The sequence below is a fragment of the Cibotium barometz genome, chromosome 16, assembly GCF_041138505.1.
Source record: "Cibotium barometz isolate CiBa-2024 chromosome 16, ASM4113850v1, whole genome shotgun sequence".
NCBI classification, from domain to species: Eukaryota; Viridiplantae; Streptophyta; class Polypodiopsida; order Cyatheales; family Cibotiaceae; genus Cibotium; species Cibotium barometz.
In genome coordinates, this window is record NC_141061.1 from 54,020,370 (window position 1) to 54,038,615 (window position 18,246).

The 18,246-nt window shown below is 41.8% G+C and overlaps 1 protein-coding gene across 1 annotated transcript in view; it reads left to right on the forward strand.

Moving 5' to 3' along the window:
- The first annotated feature begins 1,397 nt into the window (after positions 1 to 1,397).
- The window catches only part of LOC147630750 (RHOMBOID-like protein 2), a 40,052-nt gene continuing 23,203 nt past the window's right edge, over positions 1,398 to 18,246 (forward strand). Inside the window, exons 1-7 of the mRNA XM_086810728.1 lie at positions 1,398 to 1,855; positions 1,979 to 2,067; positions 2,235 to 2,520; positions 2,869 to 3,032; positions 3,130 to 3,293; positions 3,582 to 3,844; positions 4,099 to 4,231. Coding sequence (XP_086666854.1) covers positions 1,800 to 1,855; positions 1,979 to 2,067; positions 2,235 to 2,520; positions 2,869 to 3,032; positions 3,130 to 3,293; positions 3,582 to 3,844; positions 4,099 to 4,231 — 1,155 coding nt within the window. The 5' untranslated portion in view covers positions 1,398 to 1,799. The remainder of the gene's footprint in view (positions 1,856 to 1,978; positions 2,068 to 2,234; positions 2,521 to 2,868; positions 3,033 to 3,129; positions 3,294 to 3,581; positions 3,845 to 4,098; positions 4,232 to 18,246) is intronic.

Here is an 18,246-nt window from a genome sequence, read left to right on the forward strand (position 1 = left end):
ATGGAGAGTTAACACTCCAAATGTTCCTGTAAGAAATAAGCTAACTTGAAGAGGCATGATGATTACTACCCATTGTTTTTCATCTTGCCTCTATAATGGAGAAATAAGGCATTGATTTTGGGCCTATCTCTTATCTATGTAGATTTAGAAATCAATCTCCTTCTAATTTTCTGGAGCTTTTGATTTTATAATCAAACCCACACAAAGTCTCCTTAGCCACTAGGTTTTTCCTTCTAATAAATTACAAATTTGTTTTCACTTGAGAATACTATAGGGTTGTCCATTAAATTTTGAGTTTGTCAAAGCTTGGAAAGTGATTCCAAGGTACACATCAAGGTGGTATGAACAGAGTCTACAAAATCCTAAAAGATATGAATAATGTAACTCATTGCTAGTTCATTTTTGGTAGTTAGTGTTCATATATATCTTCTATCCACATGCATGAATAAATGAATATATATATATATATATATATATTGTGTGTGTGTGTGTGTAAATGTCTTCTTAAGATCGCTTGTAAATAGATTAGCCAACAAAGGTGGACTCATGGCGAAGATCTTCTTAAGATCGCTGGTAAATAGATTAGCCAACAAAGGTGGACTCATGGGGCAAAGATATTCTTCCCTAAATAGACTAGCTACTCTAAAGAGACTAGCCCCTCCCTCATTGCTTCCTCCTCTTGATTTACTTCTTCTTTCTTCACTATGTGTGTGTGTGTGTGCACATGCATGACACCACACACTCTCACTCATGCATCATGTACTTACACAAGATAAATTGTTAGCTCACCACAATGTACCTCTTCCACTTATTGCAAGTATTTTTGATTTGGCAACCAAGTGCTAGTAGTTACAAATGTGACATGTGTAGTTGCTTTCATTGGATGGTTGCATGGTTTTAAAAAGTAAAGTGTCTTTTTTTGGGGTTCTTAATAGATATTAATCTCATGGGACATTGCACATAAATTCAGAAAATAAATTATATTATACTTATTTCTTATTGAAATTTACTCACATTTGCAAGTTTAAAAGTTTCCTTTTAATGACTATTATGTTGTAGAAAACAACAAATAAGAATCATAGGTTTTCTTGATGTTTTGTTTTTACTTAGAACAATAAAAATAAAACATTGAAATGGCCAAATTATTTTGACACCACTAATAAATTATGCACCTTATGATGGTGGAGGGGCCATGAAAAGTGGGCATTGGCATGTCACAATTTGATATTCTTTTTGGTACAACATTCCAATAGAAACACTTTAAAACACGATGGGTGGTGGTTGGTAAGATGTTACAAGAGGTTTTAGAATTTTTGAAGATGAGGAGTCTTATGAATCATAACATTAGCCAAGATTTAAGCCTCAAGCTCAATAAACACGATCAATTTTTCCCCTTCATTGCAACAAATACTTTGCAAATAATGGAGAAAGAGGCCTTAGCTTTGGTTATAGCCACTTGCTTTAGTTGACATATAAGCAACATGCAACCTTTAATTTATTCGCTTCATTGTTGCAACAAATACTTTGCATATAATGGAGAAAGAGGCATTGGCTCTGGTTATACCCACTTGCTTCAGAAACCTTTTATTTTAACGAGGCAATTGTGGTTACTGGAACTTCAAAGGATTGCACACTTCATTTGCCCTATAGAACTCCACTACACACCCTTCTTTTTGGAAAGCACTTTGTTCAACTCCTCAATAATATTGTTGTTTCCCATGATTTAGATCCTTCAAATTAGCTTTGAAATCACAAATCAAGCTCCTAGGACAACTTTTACACGTGAGAAATCCCCTTGAATGATATACAATTTAGTTGATGATTTTATTATGAGATTATCAATGAAATATCAAAAGTATGCATTTATATTTGATTTTTCGTATGTATCCACATTAGATTGTAAGTATTCTAATTATTATAATTATTGTTTGAGTATAATAGTTACTTAGCTTTAATGTTTTTAATGACGTTTACACAGGTACTCACACTACGTAAAAGCGAAGCTGCGCAGTGATCAAAAGCTCCATTCTATTTCTATATCGTCTGTGCAAGATAAGCAAAACGGAGGTTTTACTTTACTCTCTCTTCTTTGCTCTTTTATAAGCTGTGAAAGCTTCTCGGATTTCAGAGAGATGCGTAAGCCAGCCGATGCTCAGCAAAATCTGGGTCAAAGTTGGCGCCATTTAAGTGGATTCTTAAAGGAAAAATGGCGCCCAAATTGAATTGAATTGCAGAGATGAGCGATGATGCGAATTCAGATGTGGAGAGGAACAGCAAGCGGGGTTTGTACCCATCATCATCGCAGCAGCAACCTCGTCATCAGCCGCCAGAGCAGCGCAAGATCGCCTTCCTCATCCCTTGCATCGTCGCCCTCAACGCCGGCATGTTCATGGTCACCATGTACATCAACGACTGCCCCAGAACCACAGCAAACAACCACAGGTGCTTAGCCAAGTTCCTCAATCGCTTCTCCTTCCAGCCCCTCAGTGAGAACCCCCTCCTCGGCCCCGCATCTCAGACGTAAGTGTATCTTTGCTTTTAGGCACATATGCGTTCAGCTGCTCTGGTTCGGTATGGCTTTAAGTACATGCAATGGAGTACGGTATATGCATTGTTTGATTTGGGTACATGCATGTTTTGATTCAGTATGGCATATGCATTGCTTGATCGAGTATGGTTTTGGGTACATGCAAGGTGGTTTTGATACGCCTTTCCGGGTGAACAAGGTTTTGGGTCTATGCATGTACGTATGATAGACATGCATGTTACTTGGATAACATCTGAATTACACCTTCAACTAGAATGGATCGGAGTGACTCTTTTTCTTTAGGTTTTCATATAGCCAAACTGTGGGGGTGTTATTTCCAGGTTGGAAAAGTTGGGTGCCCTTGATGCAAACAAGGTGACACATGACCACCAAGGATGGCGCCTCATCACCTGCATTTGGCTGCATGCAGGAGTCATTCATGTATTTGCTAATATGCTGAGTCTCCTCTTCATTGGAATCCGATTAGAACAAGAATTCGGATTCGGTATAAGCTCTGGTGTTGCTCATTTATGATTTTTTTTTTTTTTTTTGGGGGGGTGGGGGGGGGCGGTGGTAACTTGCTTATACACTTCCTCTTGCAGTGAGAATTGGAATTATCTACTTATTGTCTGGTTTCGGAGGAAGCCTGGTCTCTGCTTTGTTTCTTCAAGATCGTGTCTCTGTTGGTGCCTCTGGTGCCTTGTTTGGCCTACTAGGTGCTATGCTGTCTGAACTAATCATGAATTGGACAATTTATGCAAATAAGGTCAGCTTCAACTTTATATATTTTAATTGAAATCAAAATGTGAAGGATTTGGTATGGCGTCTACATATAGCATGTATATTCATGTATGTGTACACATACATAAATAAGTGTATAAATTTGTGTGTTTGTGTGCTGAGAGAGAGAGAGCCTATGTATGCATAGATGTATGTATGTACGTATATGTATGCGTGTGAGTATGTGTATGCATATTTGTCAAGGGCTTGTAAAATGTTAGTCTTATTAAAACCGTAACTAAGTTAAGATGAATTGATTGGATGCTGGTATCAGTGTGCCACGATAACAACTCTTGTGCTAGTGGTTGCTGTGAACCTGGCAGTGGGAATATTGCCACATGTGGACAACTTTGCCCACATAGGAGGCTTCACAGTTGGGTTCTTGTTGGGTTTTGTGCTGTTGGTGAAGCCTCAGTTTGGTTGGGTAAATCATGCAAGTTTGCCACCTGGCTATGACATGCATGCTCTTACAAAGGCAAAGCATAAAGCCTACCAGTACGGACTTTGGGTTATTGCTCTGGTCTTTCTTATTGCTGGGTAAGCCAATTCATACTACTTGAATTAGTCATGCCAAATAAGCTTATCGATAATGCCATGCATGTTGATGATGTCACACGTTTCTTGATGGCATGGCGTGTTGTTCATGTTGATGATGTCACATGTGGCATGATGGCATGGCCTGTTGATCCTATGGTGCCAAACTCACAAATAATGATGGGGCCTGCTTTCTTGTTTTTGTGTGAAGGTGGTTGGCTCCTACCAGCATGTTAATTAATGTTTTGTGTTCCCAGCTTTGCCACTGTTACAGTTTTGGTCTTCCGAGGGGTGGATGGGAACAAGAAATGCACTTGGTGTCATTACCTGAGCTGTGTGCCCACTTCAAAATGGAAATGCAACAACTCAAGCAGCTCACTTTCTTGTAGTGTAAGTGCATCAATTCTTTTACCCGTGGCTTGTTCCTTTCTTGATCATGTAAGCTGAAAGGGGCAGCCTTACATTTAGCTGATTTTGCTCTGACCATTAGAAACAGAACCTTCACTGTGTTTTGTAGGGTGAGAGAGAGAGAGAGAGGAGGGTGGGGGCCAGTGGATTACATGCATGCATATGACAGCACCAAAGTACAGAAAACAAGGACTATCCTTAGTATAAAAAAGCACGTAGCCTTGCTAATGACATACACGAGGCTGTGTGTGGCCCTGAAATTCTACAGTTCTGAATATTCAGAGGAATGCTTTTCTCCCCAGAGTGGGCACAAGTTTTTACAAGAAACAGGGTTCTTTTATGAGGGAGTTGTAATTGCACTCATTAACAGGGAGTACACACATGTGCAATCTCATATGGGAGGAGGACACCATAGAAGCTTGCATAAGCAAGAAGATCAAGAAGATGTGTAATCTTGAGTACTAGAATGATTGATAGTAAAAATGATTGATCCCTCATTAGGCTCAGAGTTTCCTTTTATACTTGAGCCCTCATTACACACTACATTATTATGTCCACCCTTGTAGCCTTATGGATTCCCAAACAGACAGGTGCCGTGTTTCTACTCAGGCTGGCTACAGAACTCCCCCCTCTTAGGCCACTTAACTGACTACAGAACCGTCATCAGTATTGCCACCCACTAGATGGCAAAGCACACTCAAATTTGAAGCCATTTTGGGCAACACTGCCAATCTGCGCCTCAAATGATGCCCTGTAATTTGATCTACATGTCAAGCATGAAGTCTGGAACTCTGAAGTCCAAAAACTGCATATAAGCTTTAAAATGAAGCCTGGATTTTTTGTCTAAGGTTTCAGTTGATATTGTGCTTATTCTTTCTATCTTTAGCGGTGCATTTGCCCTATCAACTACTTATTTGCTGTACTAATTCTTTCTATTTGCTACTTCCCTCAGTGCTAGGCTTCATTATGGCTGCGTCTACCCTGCATCTCCGGAGGTTTGACAGAAACTCAGTACGAAGGGCTTTGTGTGAATATATGCTCGTGTGTGTGTGTGTGTGTGTGTGTGTGAGCATATCTTGATACAGAGTTCTACACCCACTATTGGGCATTGATGACGTTAGTGGGGATGTCGTAGTATCTAGTCCATACTATGCATAATGGAGCTGATAGTTATATAGTCTTGCTAAAAGGTGAATTTGGGCATGTTCCTTGAATTCATCTAGGTATATAATTCAGCCGTATTAGCGGACATGCAGATTTCACATTGTGAAGTTTTCGTCCGAGTTGCGGCCGGTTAATATTGTGCTTATTCTTTCTATCTTTAGCGGTTCATTTGCCCTATCAACTACTTATTTGGTGTACTAATTCTTTCTATTTGCTACTTTCCTTAGCGCTAGGCTTCATTATGGCTGAGTCTGCCCTGCATCTCCAGAGGTTTTACAGAAACTCAGTACGAAGGGCTTTGTGTGAATATATGCTCTTATGTGTGTGTGTGTGTGTGTGTGGAGTGTGTGTGTGAGAGCATGTCTTGATAAAGAGTTCTACACCCACTATTGGGCACTGATGACGGTAGTGGGGATGTCGTAATATCTAGTCCATACTTGTCATGTGCATGAAAGATGCCATGGACATTCTCAAGTGCTGGTCCAGAAGAGGCAGCCAGATAAAGAGTATGAACCAGATAGAGTTAGGATTTTGAGCACAAGATATAGAAGTGGACAAGTGTGGACCCAGAGCAAGGCTTGGAGGGCATGAAGAGGGTGTCCTGAGTCCTGACAGTGCGTTAGAAGAAAAGACAGGTTGTCGGCTGCTCACAGAGCTGGTCGGCTGAGGGCGGCTGCAGGCGCATCATGATTAAGGAAGAGATCCAGTCGGGCAATGCTGAAGAGCATTTAAAGCATAAATGACTGGCCGACCAACAGTCGGCCAGTATACCAAGTGTCCAAGAACCCTATAAAAGGCAAAGTGTGCTCATAGATTGAACCATTCATTCCTTTAGGGAGTGGATCCTTAGGGTCCTTAGTCTAGGACAGATTTTGGTGTTTATCACCCTTTTTATGAAGACAGCCTAGGACTGTAGAAGAGTACCTTTTTGTACTATATGATATATACCGAATTTCTAGCATCTCTCTCTCTCTCTACTCTCCTCCCTTCTGTCTGCGTTTTTGCATCAGCATGTTCTCAGTGGGGTTTAGGGCTGAAAGAAGACTCTCAGAGCTTCCGCGTGTTACAATACTATGCATAATGGAGTTGATAATTATATAGTATTGTGGGTTGACTACCATGAGTATATAACATGCACGTTCCTAAAAGGTGAATATGGGCATGTTCTTAGATTCATCTAGGTATATTATTTAGCCGTATTAGTCTTCTCCATCTCAACCATGGATCTCATGAACCCTTTCCCAGACAGCAGTAGGGCTGTAGCAAACCATATGTCCTTCCTATAGTCACAGCTTGCGTGTAACCTCGAGAAAAACTAGAACCTGGTCACATGAATCCAGAGACACGCTTTCCTCATGAAACCAAAGACCTGTATCTGATATTGGGTTTTCTCGATACCAAAGTCCTGTTTCTTCTCGAAAGACCAATGTCCTGTTTCCATGACAGATAAACCCTCAAAACACGGTTGTCAAAACCCAGAGAAAGATAGAGGACGTGTCAAGCAATCTCTGAATACACATAAGTCCCAGACGAAGAGCAACACACATCTCTTCCAAGAACATAATCCAGTGCATACTCAGCTTGATCCTCTGTATCCCAATCTCGTAAATAAGGCCTGCAATCCATGATACCAAAGTTCGCCTGCCTGGCTCCTTCCACACATGCATGTAACCTGCTCCACGACTACCAGTACCTGGTCAAATTCATTGTTGTGTGCCCATCCTTTGCACCGCTTTTCATACCTGTCCATCTGATTGCCCAACTAGCTGTCCACCTAACTGATCGCTTGCCTGGCTGCCTGCCTATCTGGTCGTTGGATGCTGGCAGCCCGTGCATATAGCAATCCTGATATCCATGCGCTGGCAGCAATCCATCTGGCTGTAGCCATGCGCTCAGCCCGTCTGGCTTTAGCCATGCGCAGAGCCCCTTGGCAGTGCCTAGCAGCAGCAGCAGCAGCAGCAATACCTGGCGGCGACAGCAGCAGCAGTAGCAACAGCGGCGGCAGCAGCAACGCGGCAGTGGCAGCAGTAGCTATACCCGGTGGCGGCGGCTGTACGCGGTGGCGGCAACTGTACCCGACGGCGGCGGCTGTACTTGGTGGCGGCAGCTGTATCCGATGGCGGGAGCAACAACAAAATCACCCATGCGCAGCAGCGCTCCAGGGAATACGCTCGTGACGACCATCTGGCGACCCCCCTGCTCTCGAATTCAAGGCGATGCGCCTCACCACCACACGGCCCCGTAACGAATCTCCGCCACCTTCCTTATATAAAGAAACGATGCGTTTTTTTCTCAAAAACGCCAAAAGCCAAGGTTTTAAAAACGCATGCTTTTAAAATATAATAATATTATTTTTTTAAGCATCAAAGGTTTAAAAACCTTATGAACAATAATATGTCCCTTTTTGTCCCCTTCACACTTGGGCTGGCCACCATATATGGGTTTCCTTTTCACATTCAAACTGATGCCTGTCCACACTGTGCGTCCCGTGCCCGTGCCCGTGCCCACCTGCTTGTTGTCCAGAGGGAAAAACATAGGGTCATAACATACCCCCCTCTTGAAAAAAAGTAAGCGTCCTCGATTGCACTCAATAACACAGTAAGCATCCAAAAGATTGCACTCAATGACCAAAGCAATGCCCCTCTAGTGCAACTGGGTGATGAAACAATCATCCTGAACAATAAGGCCAAATCGTCACGTCAAAGTGACAAACAACTCTTGCTTGTTCCTTTAGAACCTGTAGCAAAAGTCTAAAACCAAGTGGAAACACGTAACCTGTGTTAGCCAAAAACAAAATTATGCATCATTCTACATATGACAAACATATGCATGACACATATATGCATTCGCAAACAATATGCTCTACCCACTCGACAATAATAGTCTCAGGGTTGCTCGCTAGCCTTACACCCATGTACATCCTGCAGGATCCACGACTGATGGTACAACATGAGCATATGAAAGCACTCAATGCATCTAAACTATACATCCACTAAGTACTTCCCACATATGTCCCTCTTGATGCTTTACCCACTCTGCTCATGGCCATCCCGCAGGAGCCACAATCAGTGATACACCATGAACATGGTAAAGTACCTGATGTATCATACCAACATACATGCATCTCATCTTGACACATCCAGAGTATTACCCAATGTATTCTCAAGGGTACCAGGATCCAATGGCACCAAAATACCATAATACCTCAGAAAGTGTATAAATACATGCACAAATAGAGTTCAATCCATGTATCAACCAAACCAACTCTAGGATTGCTTGCAAGACTTATGCCCTCCATAAAGTCTCGAAGTGTTAGCTCAGGTTGCCGCAGTCTTTGAGCTCAACCAAACCATGCCATTCCAAAGGAGACCAACTCCACAAATAGCATCATCCAATATCCAATTGACCAATCCTGTGGTCAAGAACAGCTAGAACCATATGACAAAGATCAATCTTCCTCAGTCATACCTTAGTTCCAAAGGCAAAAACCATCCATAGTTGCAGTTATAGTTCATGGTGCCCACACATGCGTTGTGGAAGATATTGGAACAAGGAGTAAGAGTTGTTTTCTGAATTCGGGCATGGATCTGGTTGATTGGCCTTGATGGTCCTCAACGGATGAGTCCATGGCTCTTTTATATGGATCCGTTAGTTGATCTTGCCGATCTTTAACGGAGATTCCATTTTTGATATGTGATTTTGAGGATTATGGACCAGTGATACTATGGTTTCATTAAATGATTGTTTTAAAGACAGTTGATTCTATGAAAAAAGTAATTTCATATTGGGTGTGTAAGTGGTGTGACTAGTTTTAAGTTTGCAATATCCGGCTAGGGGGCTTGGGAACTCTTTTCCCTGGTACCCCGGACAAAACCTAACCAAATTCCTAATTGGATCCCATCACTACAGTGGCTGGGCAGTTGGCTAACCCATGGGACTGGATGGGGTTAAGCTGGACTGATGGATCCCTAAATTGAGACTCAATTCTGTTATGGTACACTAGATGAAGTAAATCCCAGACAAAAATTGTTACATGGAAAAGAATCAACGGCTATCCCTCTCAATGAGGAAAAAAGCGTTGGTCTCTATGATCCAAGTGCAATCTTTCCCTGATCTGACTATGGGACTTACGGGTTTGGTCAAATCAGTTTAGTTAGTTAAGACTTTTTGACTACGTTTGAGAAAAATTATCCTGGAGGAACCGCCCGTGCTTTCTGGGAAATGGGAAGTTTTTCCAGGTTCGGTTTTGGAAGAACCGATATATTAGTCTCTTGTCCGGATATCCGTGGGTGAGGCCCCAATTGAGGGACCCTGGCCTGCGCAAGAAGTGCTACTTTATCTGTCTCTAGGGAGAGCCCAAGTGCTATGTATAAAGGAGACTGATCGAGTGAGTGCCTCTACTACCAATGGGGGGGAGTAAGATGTCACCAACCAAGATCTTCTCACGAACAAAGTGATATTGTATCTCTATGTGCTTGGTCTGGGTATGGAAGACCACCCAACTTTACCATCACATGTGACTAGTACACAATGTCATAGAAGTCCCATAAGCAGATGTACTGAAACGGATCCCGTCAAGTGGGAATAGACTCCGTTGGACACCCACACGCGCTATAGCACAACTTAATATCACAATTTGAAATGGACAACTTAATCACAATTTGAAATGGACAACTTAATAACAATTGAAATTTGAAATGAAATGAGATGAGATAGATGGACACCAACACTGGGGCCGGAACGGGCCGACCCCCCCTCAATATATAATATACTATTGGGAGTATTTAACAAATACAATGCTCCATGGGTTCCAAGAACCAGATGATGTCCATGTTCAAATGAAAGCAATACCAAACAAGAGGCTCGAAGTAGATGTTCCAAGGAGAGCGACCACTTGAGTGGTCCAGTCTCTACGGTCCTATGCCTTCACTGCAATCCGCGGAGAGCGCCCCACTGGTGTTCCAGGACCACGCACAAACAGGCCCCGTACTAACGCCTAGCTCTCCCGATCTCGGCACCTTTGGACTGTGGTTCTCCAAAAGCTTGGACTACCCGGCATGTTAAAACCCTAAGATCTCTCTAGATAATTGTTATGCATAAACATGCATAAATGAGGCATAACTCAACCACCCAACCACCCCCGAGCCCAAGGGATGCACACATGAATAATAAATGAAATACATCATACCTCTACCTTGATGTCCCATACCATCAAGAGGTATAACTCCAATCCAATAGCATGTAGCTATAGTGTGAAATGGTAGATGAGTAGATATGGATCTCTACACAAGAGACCATAGCATAAGCCTCAAGCTTCCTAGCCTCCAAGCCCCCTTGAGTGTGCCCCATGCCCCTATTATATAGGAGGGCCCTCAAGTGACTCTTGACTTTCCATTCCTCATGTGTGACCCTTGGATGCCTGACCCTAACCTTAAACCTTAAGGTTAGTCCTAACCCATGCTCACAAGCCTAATGTGGGTTAGCCTCCTAGTATATGCACACATAATGTGTATATAACATAGCACACATAATGTACATATAACATACTTCCCCTCTCTCAAAACATTGCACTCTTGCAATGAAAAGAAGGAGAACTGCACTGAACAATCTCAACCAACTCCCAAGTCGAATCCTCAATTTCCCTATCTTTCCACCTAATTTTAACCTCAGGGTCAACTAGAAAGTTTCCTTTCCCTGAATTCAAGTACCTTATCAGGTTCATGTGGAACATAGGATAATTCATCGACTTCAACGAGTTCTTGAGGAGTAACTGTGTTATCCTCACCTCCCAGTTTCCCTTTCAATCTATGGATATGAAAGACTCGATGAACTCTAACAATTGGAGATAGTTTTAGTTCATACGCAACCGTGCCAATCCGATGTATAACTCGAAATGGACCACAATATCTAGGAGATAAATTCGAGCATTTTTCCATTGACAAAGTCTGAGAATCTTTATGAACATTAAAATAAACCAACGCTCCTGGTTCAAAAGGCCGAGATGAGCGTCCCCTATCAGCATAAAACCGTGCCCTATCATGAGCACTCCTGATAGAATCCCGAGCTTCGGTCAGCATTTCCTGCATATCTCGCAAGAAATCCCTCGATGCATCAAGCTCGATGTCCTTAAGACCGACATCAATAGGTGCCCTAGGTTGATACCCATACATAAGTATGCACGGACTAAAAAATAATAGCCGTAAATTGAGAACTGTTATAGGTAAATTCCAACATTGGAAGATATTTTTTTCAATATGATGATTTTCTAGAGACATATGTACGAAGCATATACTCTACAATCTGATTCATACACTCTGTTTGCTCATCAGATTACTGCGGATGATCAGAATAATTCACATTCAAAGTAACTTCCTCGTTGCCATTCGGAATAAAGTAGGAAAGCATGGCATTATAATAGCAGAAACCAGGGATTCATCGGTGCCCCGACATACCCACATCTGCATATGGAATAATCGACGTCTCGAGTTACCCATATCAACATAGAGATTACCCATATCAACATAGAGAATCATCAACGTCTCGATGAGTTACATATGTCCATCCGTAAACAATCAGGTTGACTATATAAATCACCTAAAGTACGGAACTAGAGAAAGAAATGCCAACAAAGGAAAAATCCAAATTTCCTTATCCGAACACAACAAGATAAACTTGTTTGAACTCTAAAGAAAGAGATTTCAACAAGTGAAAATGCCGACGAGATTACCCTCATCAAAACATGCAGGCTATAGATAAAAGAAATTTATCTAGAGAATGCCCACAATATAACTTCTAGTGAATTTAGAAAATAAGATTGTCTTTGAATGTTGAGGTCAACATGCTAAGTGATGTAAGCCAAGCAACAATCTTGAGCCCAAATTATCCCATAAGATAATATATGTGAGGGATCACTAGCGTCCCATACCACCATGATACCACCCATACATACCTTAACAATTTGAAACTCCCTAGTATGCCGTCTAGGAAAATATGAATAAAATCCTGTATAAAAGGAATAAGATGGCCTTATCCAGACTTTCACATACTAAACCTGTCTCTATATACTTGAGACTACATCAAGGAATAATTCCGTATGAGTACATCATTAGAAAAGAAATTGAATTATTGGCGCCTTTCTAATGATAACTACCCAAAACACAATAAAGTTAGGGTAGAAAAATAACTCACCTAGATATATAAGCAACTAGGTATCCGAGTTGGAATATATACAAGAGTATAAAATATACTCCAAAATTACGTGCCAAAAATGAAGGCAAATGCTACCCTCAAAGCACATGTAATTATTCAAAAGATCAAAAGATCCTTTTATAAAACCATGGATAAAAGCATAGAAGCTCCTCGAATCCATAAAAACCATAGTTGATCATAAGAATCAATGCATACCATCTAATGGACAGTAATCATGCCAAAAGAAGCATTAAAATTGGTGGTCAACTCATCAATCCGGAGTATATGAACATTGTGTTGCTCAAATAAAACTCCAAAATAAGAAAGTGAAACACGTGTGTAGCACTCAATAAGAAAACCCTAGACATAACTAAGTGATCTAGGCAGAATCTGATGAGTCCATATAAAACTTTGAAAATATCTTAAAAAAAATCCACCAAAACAAACCGATCAACTAACCCATGATAGAATTTGTCTTAGGCTTAAGAAATTAAGCACAATCCACACTTTAATAAGTGCAAAATAAATTATCATGGAAAAGTGTCAAAGGTGAAACACACTTTGAACGAAAATTATAGCCATCAAAAGAAATTAAGGAACATGTCCAAAAAGAATGGCTAAACAATGGTAAAAAATCATGAATATGTCGTTTAGAATTAATCCAAACATAAATATCCATTAATACGAGGTATAATCGTATTAAAAATATGTGAATAATCCGCATCTATCCAATGTCAGCACGAGAAAACGTACTTCAACATTAAATAACCCTCGAAAATATTAAATTCTCGAGAAAAAGAATTATCATGATTTTTTTCTTTTTTTTTCTAATTTTATAGGACCTCAAAATATAATAATTTTGAATTCCACCAAACCTATCTTATGGCATTCCAAACCTATATTTTTTCAAAAAAAATTTAGCAATTTAATTTGCCAAAATACCATTGATATTTTAAAAATATCAATTTTTAGGATTTCTAAAAATAAATTCAGAATATTCCTAAATTTTTCCGAGAATCCCATCGTTCACGAATTTTTCAATTCCGTCCGACAATTCTCAAATCCAATGAAAATTTTTAATTTTAATGGATTTTTTTAAATTTTTGGATCAAAAAATATAATTTTAAAGGAATTTGAATGGTCACGAGCGCCCGAATGGATACACCACATGCCAAACACCAACCCCACATTTTTCCAAAATTTAAAATAACCTTTGTCTAATTTTTCGCTAATTTTCAAGAATTTTTTGAAATTTTTAAATTACCCCGAACGCATTTAGAATACGAACGGTCAAAAAATTTTGGAATTCCAATGGTTTTTCCGGAATACGGAAAGCCAAAAGTTTTGGGAAAATGAAAAGAGAAAAAAAAATCGGAATGTGAAAGGTCAAAGGTTTCCGGAATACGGAAGGTCAAAAGTTTTTCCGGAATTCGGAAAGCCAAAAGGTTTCGGGAAAAAGGAAAGCCAAAGGTTTTCCGGAAGATGAAAAGCCAAAAATTTTCAGAGAATTTTTCTCTCAAATCCCAAATTTTTCAGTAATTTCCAGGCTTTTTCCAAGCTTTTTTTTGAAATAAATTCAAAAAGCTTTTTTTTTAAAAAAAAATAAAAAACTCATTGTTTTTAAAAAAATGAAAAAAAAAAATTGAAAAATTAAGCTTTATTGGGTTATTACCCATTTGATTTTTTTAGGGGGGGGGGGGAGGGGGGGGGGGGCGATTTTTTTCGCCCGGCCCCCGGGGTCGCCTGCGCGTGGAAAGCCTGAGAGAGATGGATTCTCTCTTCTCCCCTGTCTCCTCCCTTTCCTCTCCATTTCCATCTCTCCTCCAATCTCTTCTCTCTCTCTCTGTTAATCAGAGAGATTAGCTTGAGATTAACTTAATCTTTGATTAAGATTTTTAATTAAACTCATAATCATAATTAGACATTAATTATGATTAATGTTTAATTTAAAAAATTCTTTTTTAAGAGAAATTTCACGAAAAAATGAAGAAAATATCAGATTTGAGAGGCGAAGAGGACCCCACGCACACGGGAGAGCAATTTATGCATCAACACGCTGTCTCCTACTGAATTTCAGTAGCAAATTGACAGAAATTTCAGTAGCAAATTGACAGCAAAAAATGTATAAAAATACATTTTAAATCAAAAAAATGCTCAAAAATTCCTAAAAAAATAAGAAAAATTTCTAAAAATTCTAGAAATTCAGGGAATCCATTCTCTCAAAAATATCCACCATAAAATTTATGGTATTTTTGAAAAAAAAATTTCATTAATGCTTGATTTTAACCATAAAAAATAGGAAAAAATAGCATTAACTCACGGTATTCCCCCGCAACGTCGATTCGTCCATTGAATTGTAGTTATACACGTTCCAATCACCATATCGATGATCCACGTGCAATTCATCAACACAAATCAACAAAAAATAACATTTTATTAGTAAATATTAAAATTTACTAAAAAAAATCAACAACAATTAAATAGAGATTGCTCTGATACCACTGTTAAAACCCTAAGATCTCTCTAGATAATTGTTATGCATAAACATGCATAAATCAGGCATAACTCAACCACCCAACCACCCCCGAGCCCAAGAGATGCACACATGAATAATAAATGAAATACATCATACCTCTATCTTGATGTCCCATACCATCAAGAGGTATAACTCCAATCCAATAGCATGTAGCTATAGTGTGAAATGGTAGATGAGTAGATATGGATCTCTACACAAGAGACCATAGCATAAGCCTCAAGCTTCCTAGCCTCCAAGCCCCCTTGAGTGTGCCCCATGCCCCTATTATATAGGAGGGCCCTCAAGTGACTCTTGACTTTCCATTCCTCATGTGTGACCCTTGGATGCCTGACCCTAACCTTAAACCTTAAGGTTAGTCCTAACCCATGCTCACAAGCCTAATGTGGGTTAGCCTCCTAGTATATGCACACATAATGTGTATATAACATAGCACACATAATGTACATATAACACGGCACCAAATGGGTGTTAGCCGTAGAGAGAGAATCCTTTATCAGATTTACAACACAGTTCTTAACTTAAATCTGAATTCACTTGTAGCTTGTAGATGGAAGACCAATACCCATGGTGTCTGTGTGCAGCTACTTGAGAGGGACACCGAGGTGTCTGTATGCAGCTACTTGAGAGGGACACCAAGGTGCAGCAGCATGTCGAGGAGAGAGAGGAGTAGCTGCCTGTGTAGAAGGTGTAGCCACTTGAAGAGGAGCCGCCTGGCTACAGAGCATAGCCTGCTGGAGAGGACACACAACCATATGGTTGCCAGGCAACAGTGGAGACGGGAGGGCAGCCTGTAGTGCAGCCGCCGGCGTGTAGTGTACAGCTTGCTGGAGAGAGCACACAGAATGGGCAGCGCAGCCTGTATGGAGATGGCCGCCAGCCGCCTGCAGAGTAGGAGAAGCAACACCTTCAGCCTGTGGTGTAGCCGCTTGATGGATAGGAGGTGCCTGGCTGCAGCCTGCGCCGCCTGTAGAACAGAGAGAACAGCCCGCTGAAGTTGGTCACACAGCCACTAGGGATGAAGCGCACAGCCGCCTGCAAGAGGCAGCCGTCAGCCTGCTGGACAGAGGGAGCCGCTGTCAGCTGAGAGGGTGAAGATGGCGCAGCCTGAAGCGGAGGAGATGATCATCGGTTTCTTTTTCTTACGAGAGAGGTGGTGGCTCTCTTTTGTAAAGGTTGGAGTGGAGTAAACGATTAGAGCTAGTTGGCTCCCCACGTTTGGATGTGGGCGGCCAGCTTCATGGTGTGGTGTGGGTAGGTGGCCATGCACCCACCCCTACACACACAAAGGGTTAAGTGTGGTCCACTTTGGCCCATATGTGGGTGCCCACTTTTAAGTGAATGTGAACATACAACCTTATAAAATAAAAGGTTAGAATTAAAACTATTACACCAACAAGTGCAATACAGTTACCACCTGTTCACATGCAACAAAATTTGTCAGAAGACAGAGCAAACTTCACGACTCACTGGCAGGCGTCCCCGCTCAGTAAGTGACACATCAAGCAGGCAAACACAAGAATACAAGTCATGCGAAAACAGTTTCAAACATGCAAAACATGATTGCATGTGCAAATAGTATCATGGACATATCTCTCGTTCATGGAACAAGTACAAAATATCCGTCGGGCACAAAAATGGCACGACATAAAACATAAATCCTGGTCTTCCTATGGAGTGATAGTCCCATAGGTAAAATACAGTTCCAGGCACGAGCCTCCCTATGGAGTGACAGTCCCATAGGCAAGACACGGCACGAATACTGGCTCTTCCATGGCGTGACAATCCCATGGATAGAACACAGTCCAGGTCATACACGGGTGGCACCAGTCTGCTGGCTCCTGTCCACACGACACCATCCTGCTAACACACGGGTGGCACCAGTCTGGCTCCCGTCCATGTCAAGCAAAAATACTGGCCTCTTCACATGAGACACCGGCCTGTTCTCAAGTGAATGAGACACAAAACTGGAGATGGACCAAATGGTCGGCCAATTGGTGACATCCCCCCGGGCTTCTAAAGAGTTGTCCTCAACTGAAAAGCCTCAAGAGATGCTTGCAACAACTGTGGGTAGTCAACAAAATAATCCTCATTTACCCACTTTGCATCAATAGGCAAAGCACTGGAGCCGGAATGGGCCCCCCCCTCAATATATAATATATTATTGGGAGTATTTAACAAATACAATGCTCCATGGGTTCCAAGAACCAGATGATGTCTATGTACAAATGAAAGCAGTACCAAACAAGAGGCTCGAAGGAGAGCGACCACTTGAGTGGTCCAGTCTCTACGGTCCTATGCCTTCACTGGAATCCGCGGAGAGCGCCCCACTGGTGTTCCAGGACCACGCACAAATAGGCGCTCCCGTACTAACGCCTGGCTCTCCCGATCTCGGCACCTTTGGACCGTGGTTTTCCAAAAGCTTGGACTACCCGGCACTGAACGGGTGTTAGCCGTAGAGAGAGAATCCTTTATCAGATTTACAACACAGTTCTTAACTTAAATCTGAATTCACTTACTTGTAGCTTGCAGATGGAAGACCAATACCCATGGTGTCTGTGTGCAGCTACTTGAGAGGGACACCAAGGTGCAGCAGCATGTCGAGGAGAAAGAGGAGTAGCTGCCTATGTAGAAGGTGGAGCCACCTGAAGAGGAGCCGCCTGGCTGCAGAGCACAGCGTGCTGGAGAGGACACACAACCGTATGGTTGCCAGGCAACAGTGGAGACGGGAGGCCAGCCTGTAGTGCAGCCGCCGGCCTTTAGTGTACAGCTTGCTGGAGAGAACACACAAAAGGGGCAGCGCAGCCTGTATGGAGATGGCCGCCAGCCGCCTGCAGAGTAGGAGAAGCAACGCCTTCAGCTTGTGGTGTAGTCGCCTGATGGATAGGAGGTGCCTGGCTGCAGCCTGCGCCGCCTGTAGAACAGAGAGAACAGCCCGCTGAAGTTGGTCACACAACCGCTAGGGATGAAGCGCACAGCCGCCTGCAAGAGGCAGCCGTCAGCCTTACTAGGGATGAAGCGCGCAGCCGCCTGCAGAGAAGGCAGTTGTCAGCCTGCTGGACAGAGGGAGCCGCTGTCAGCTGAGGGGGTGAAGATGGCGCAGCCTGAAGCG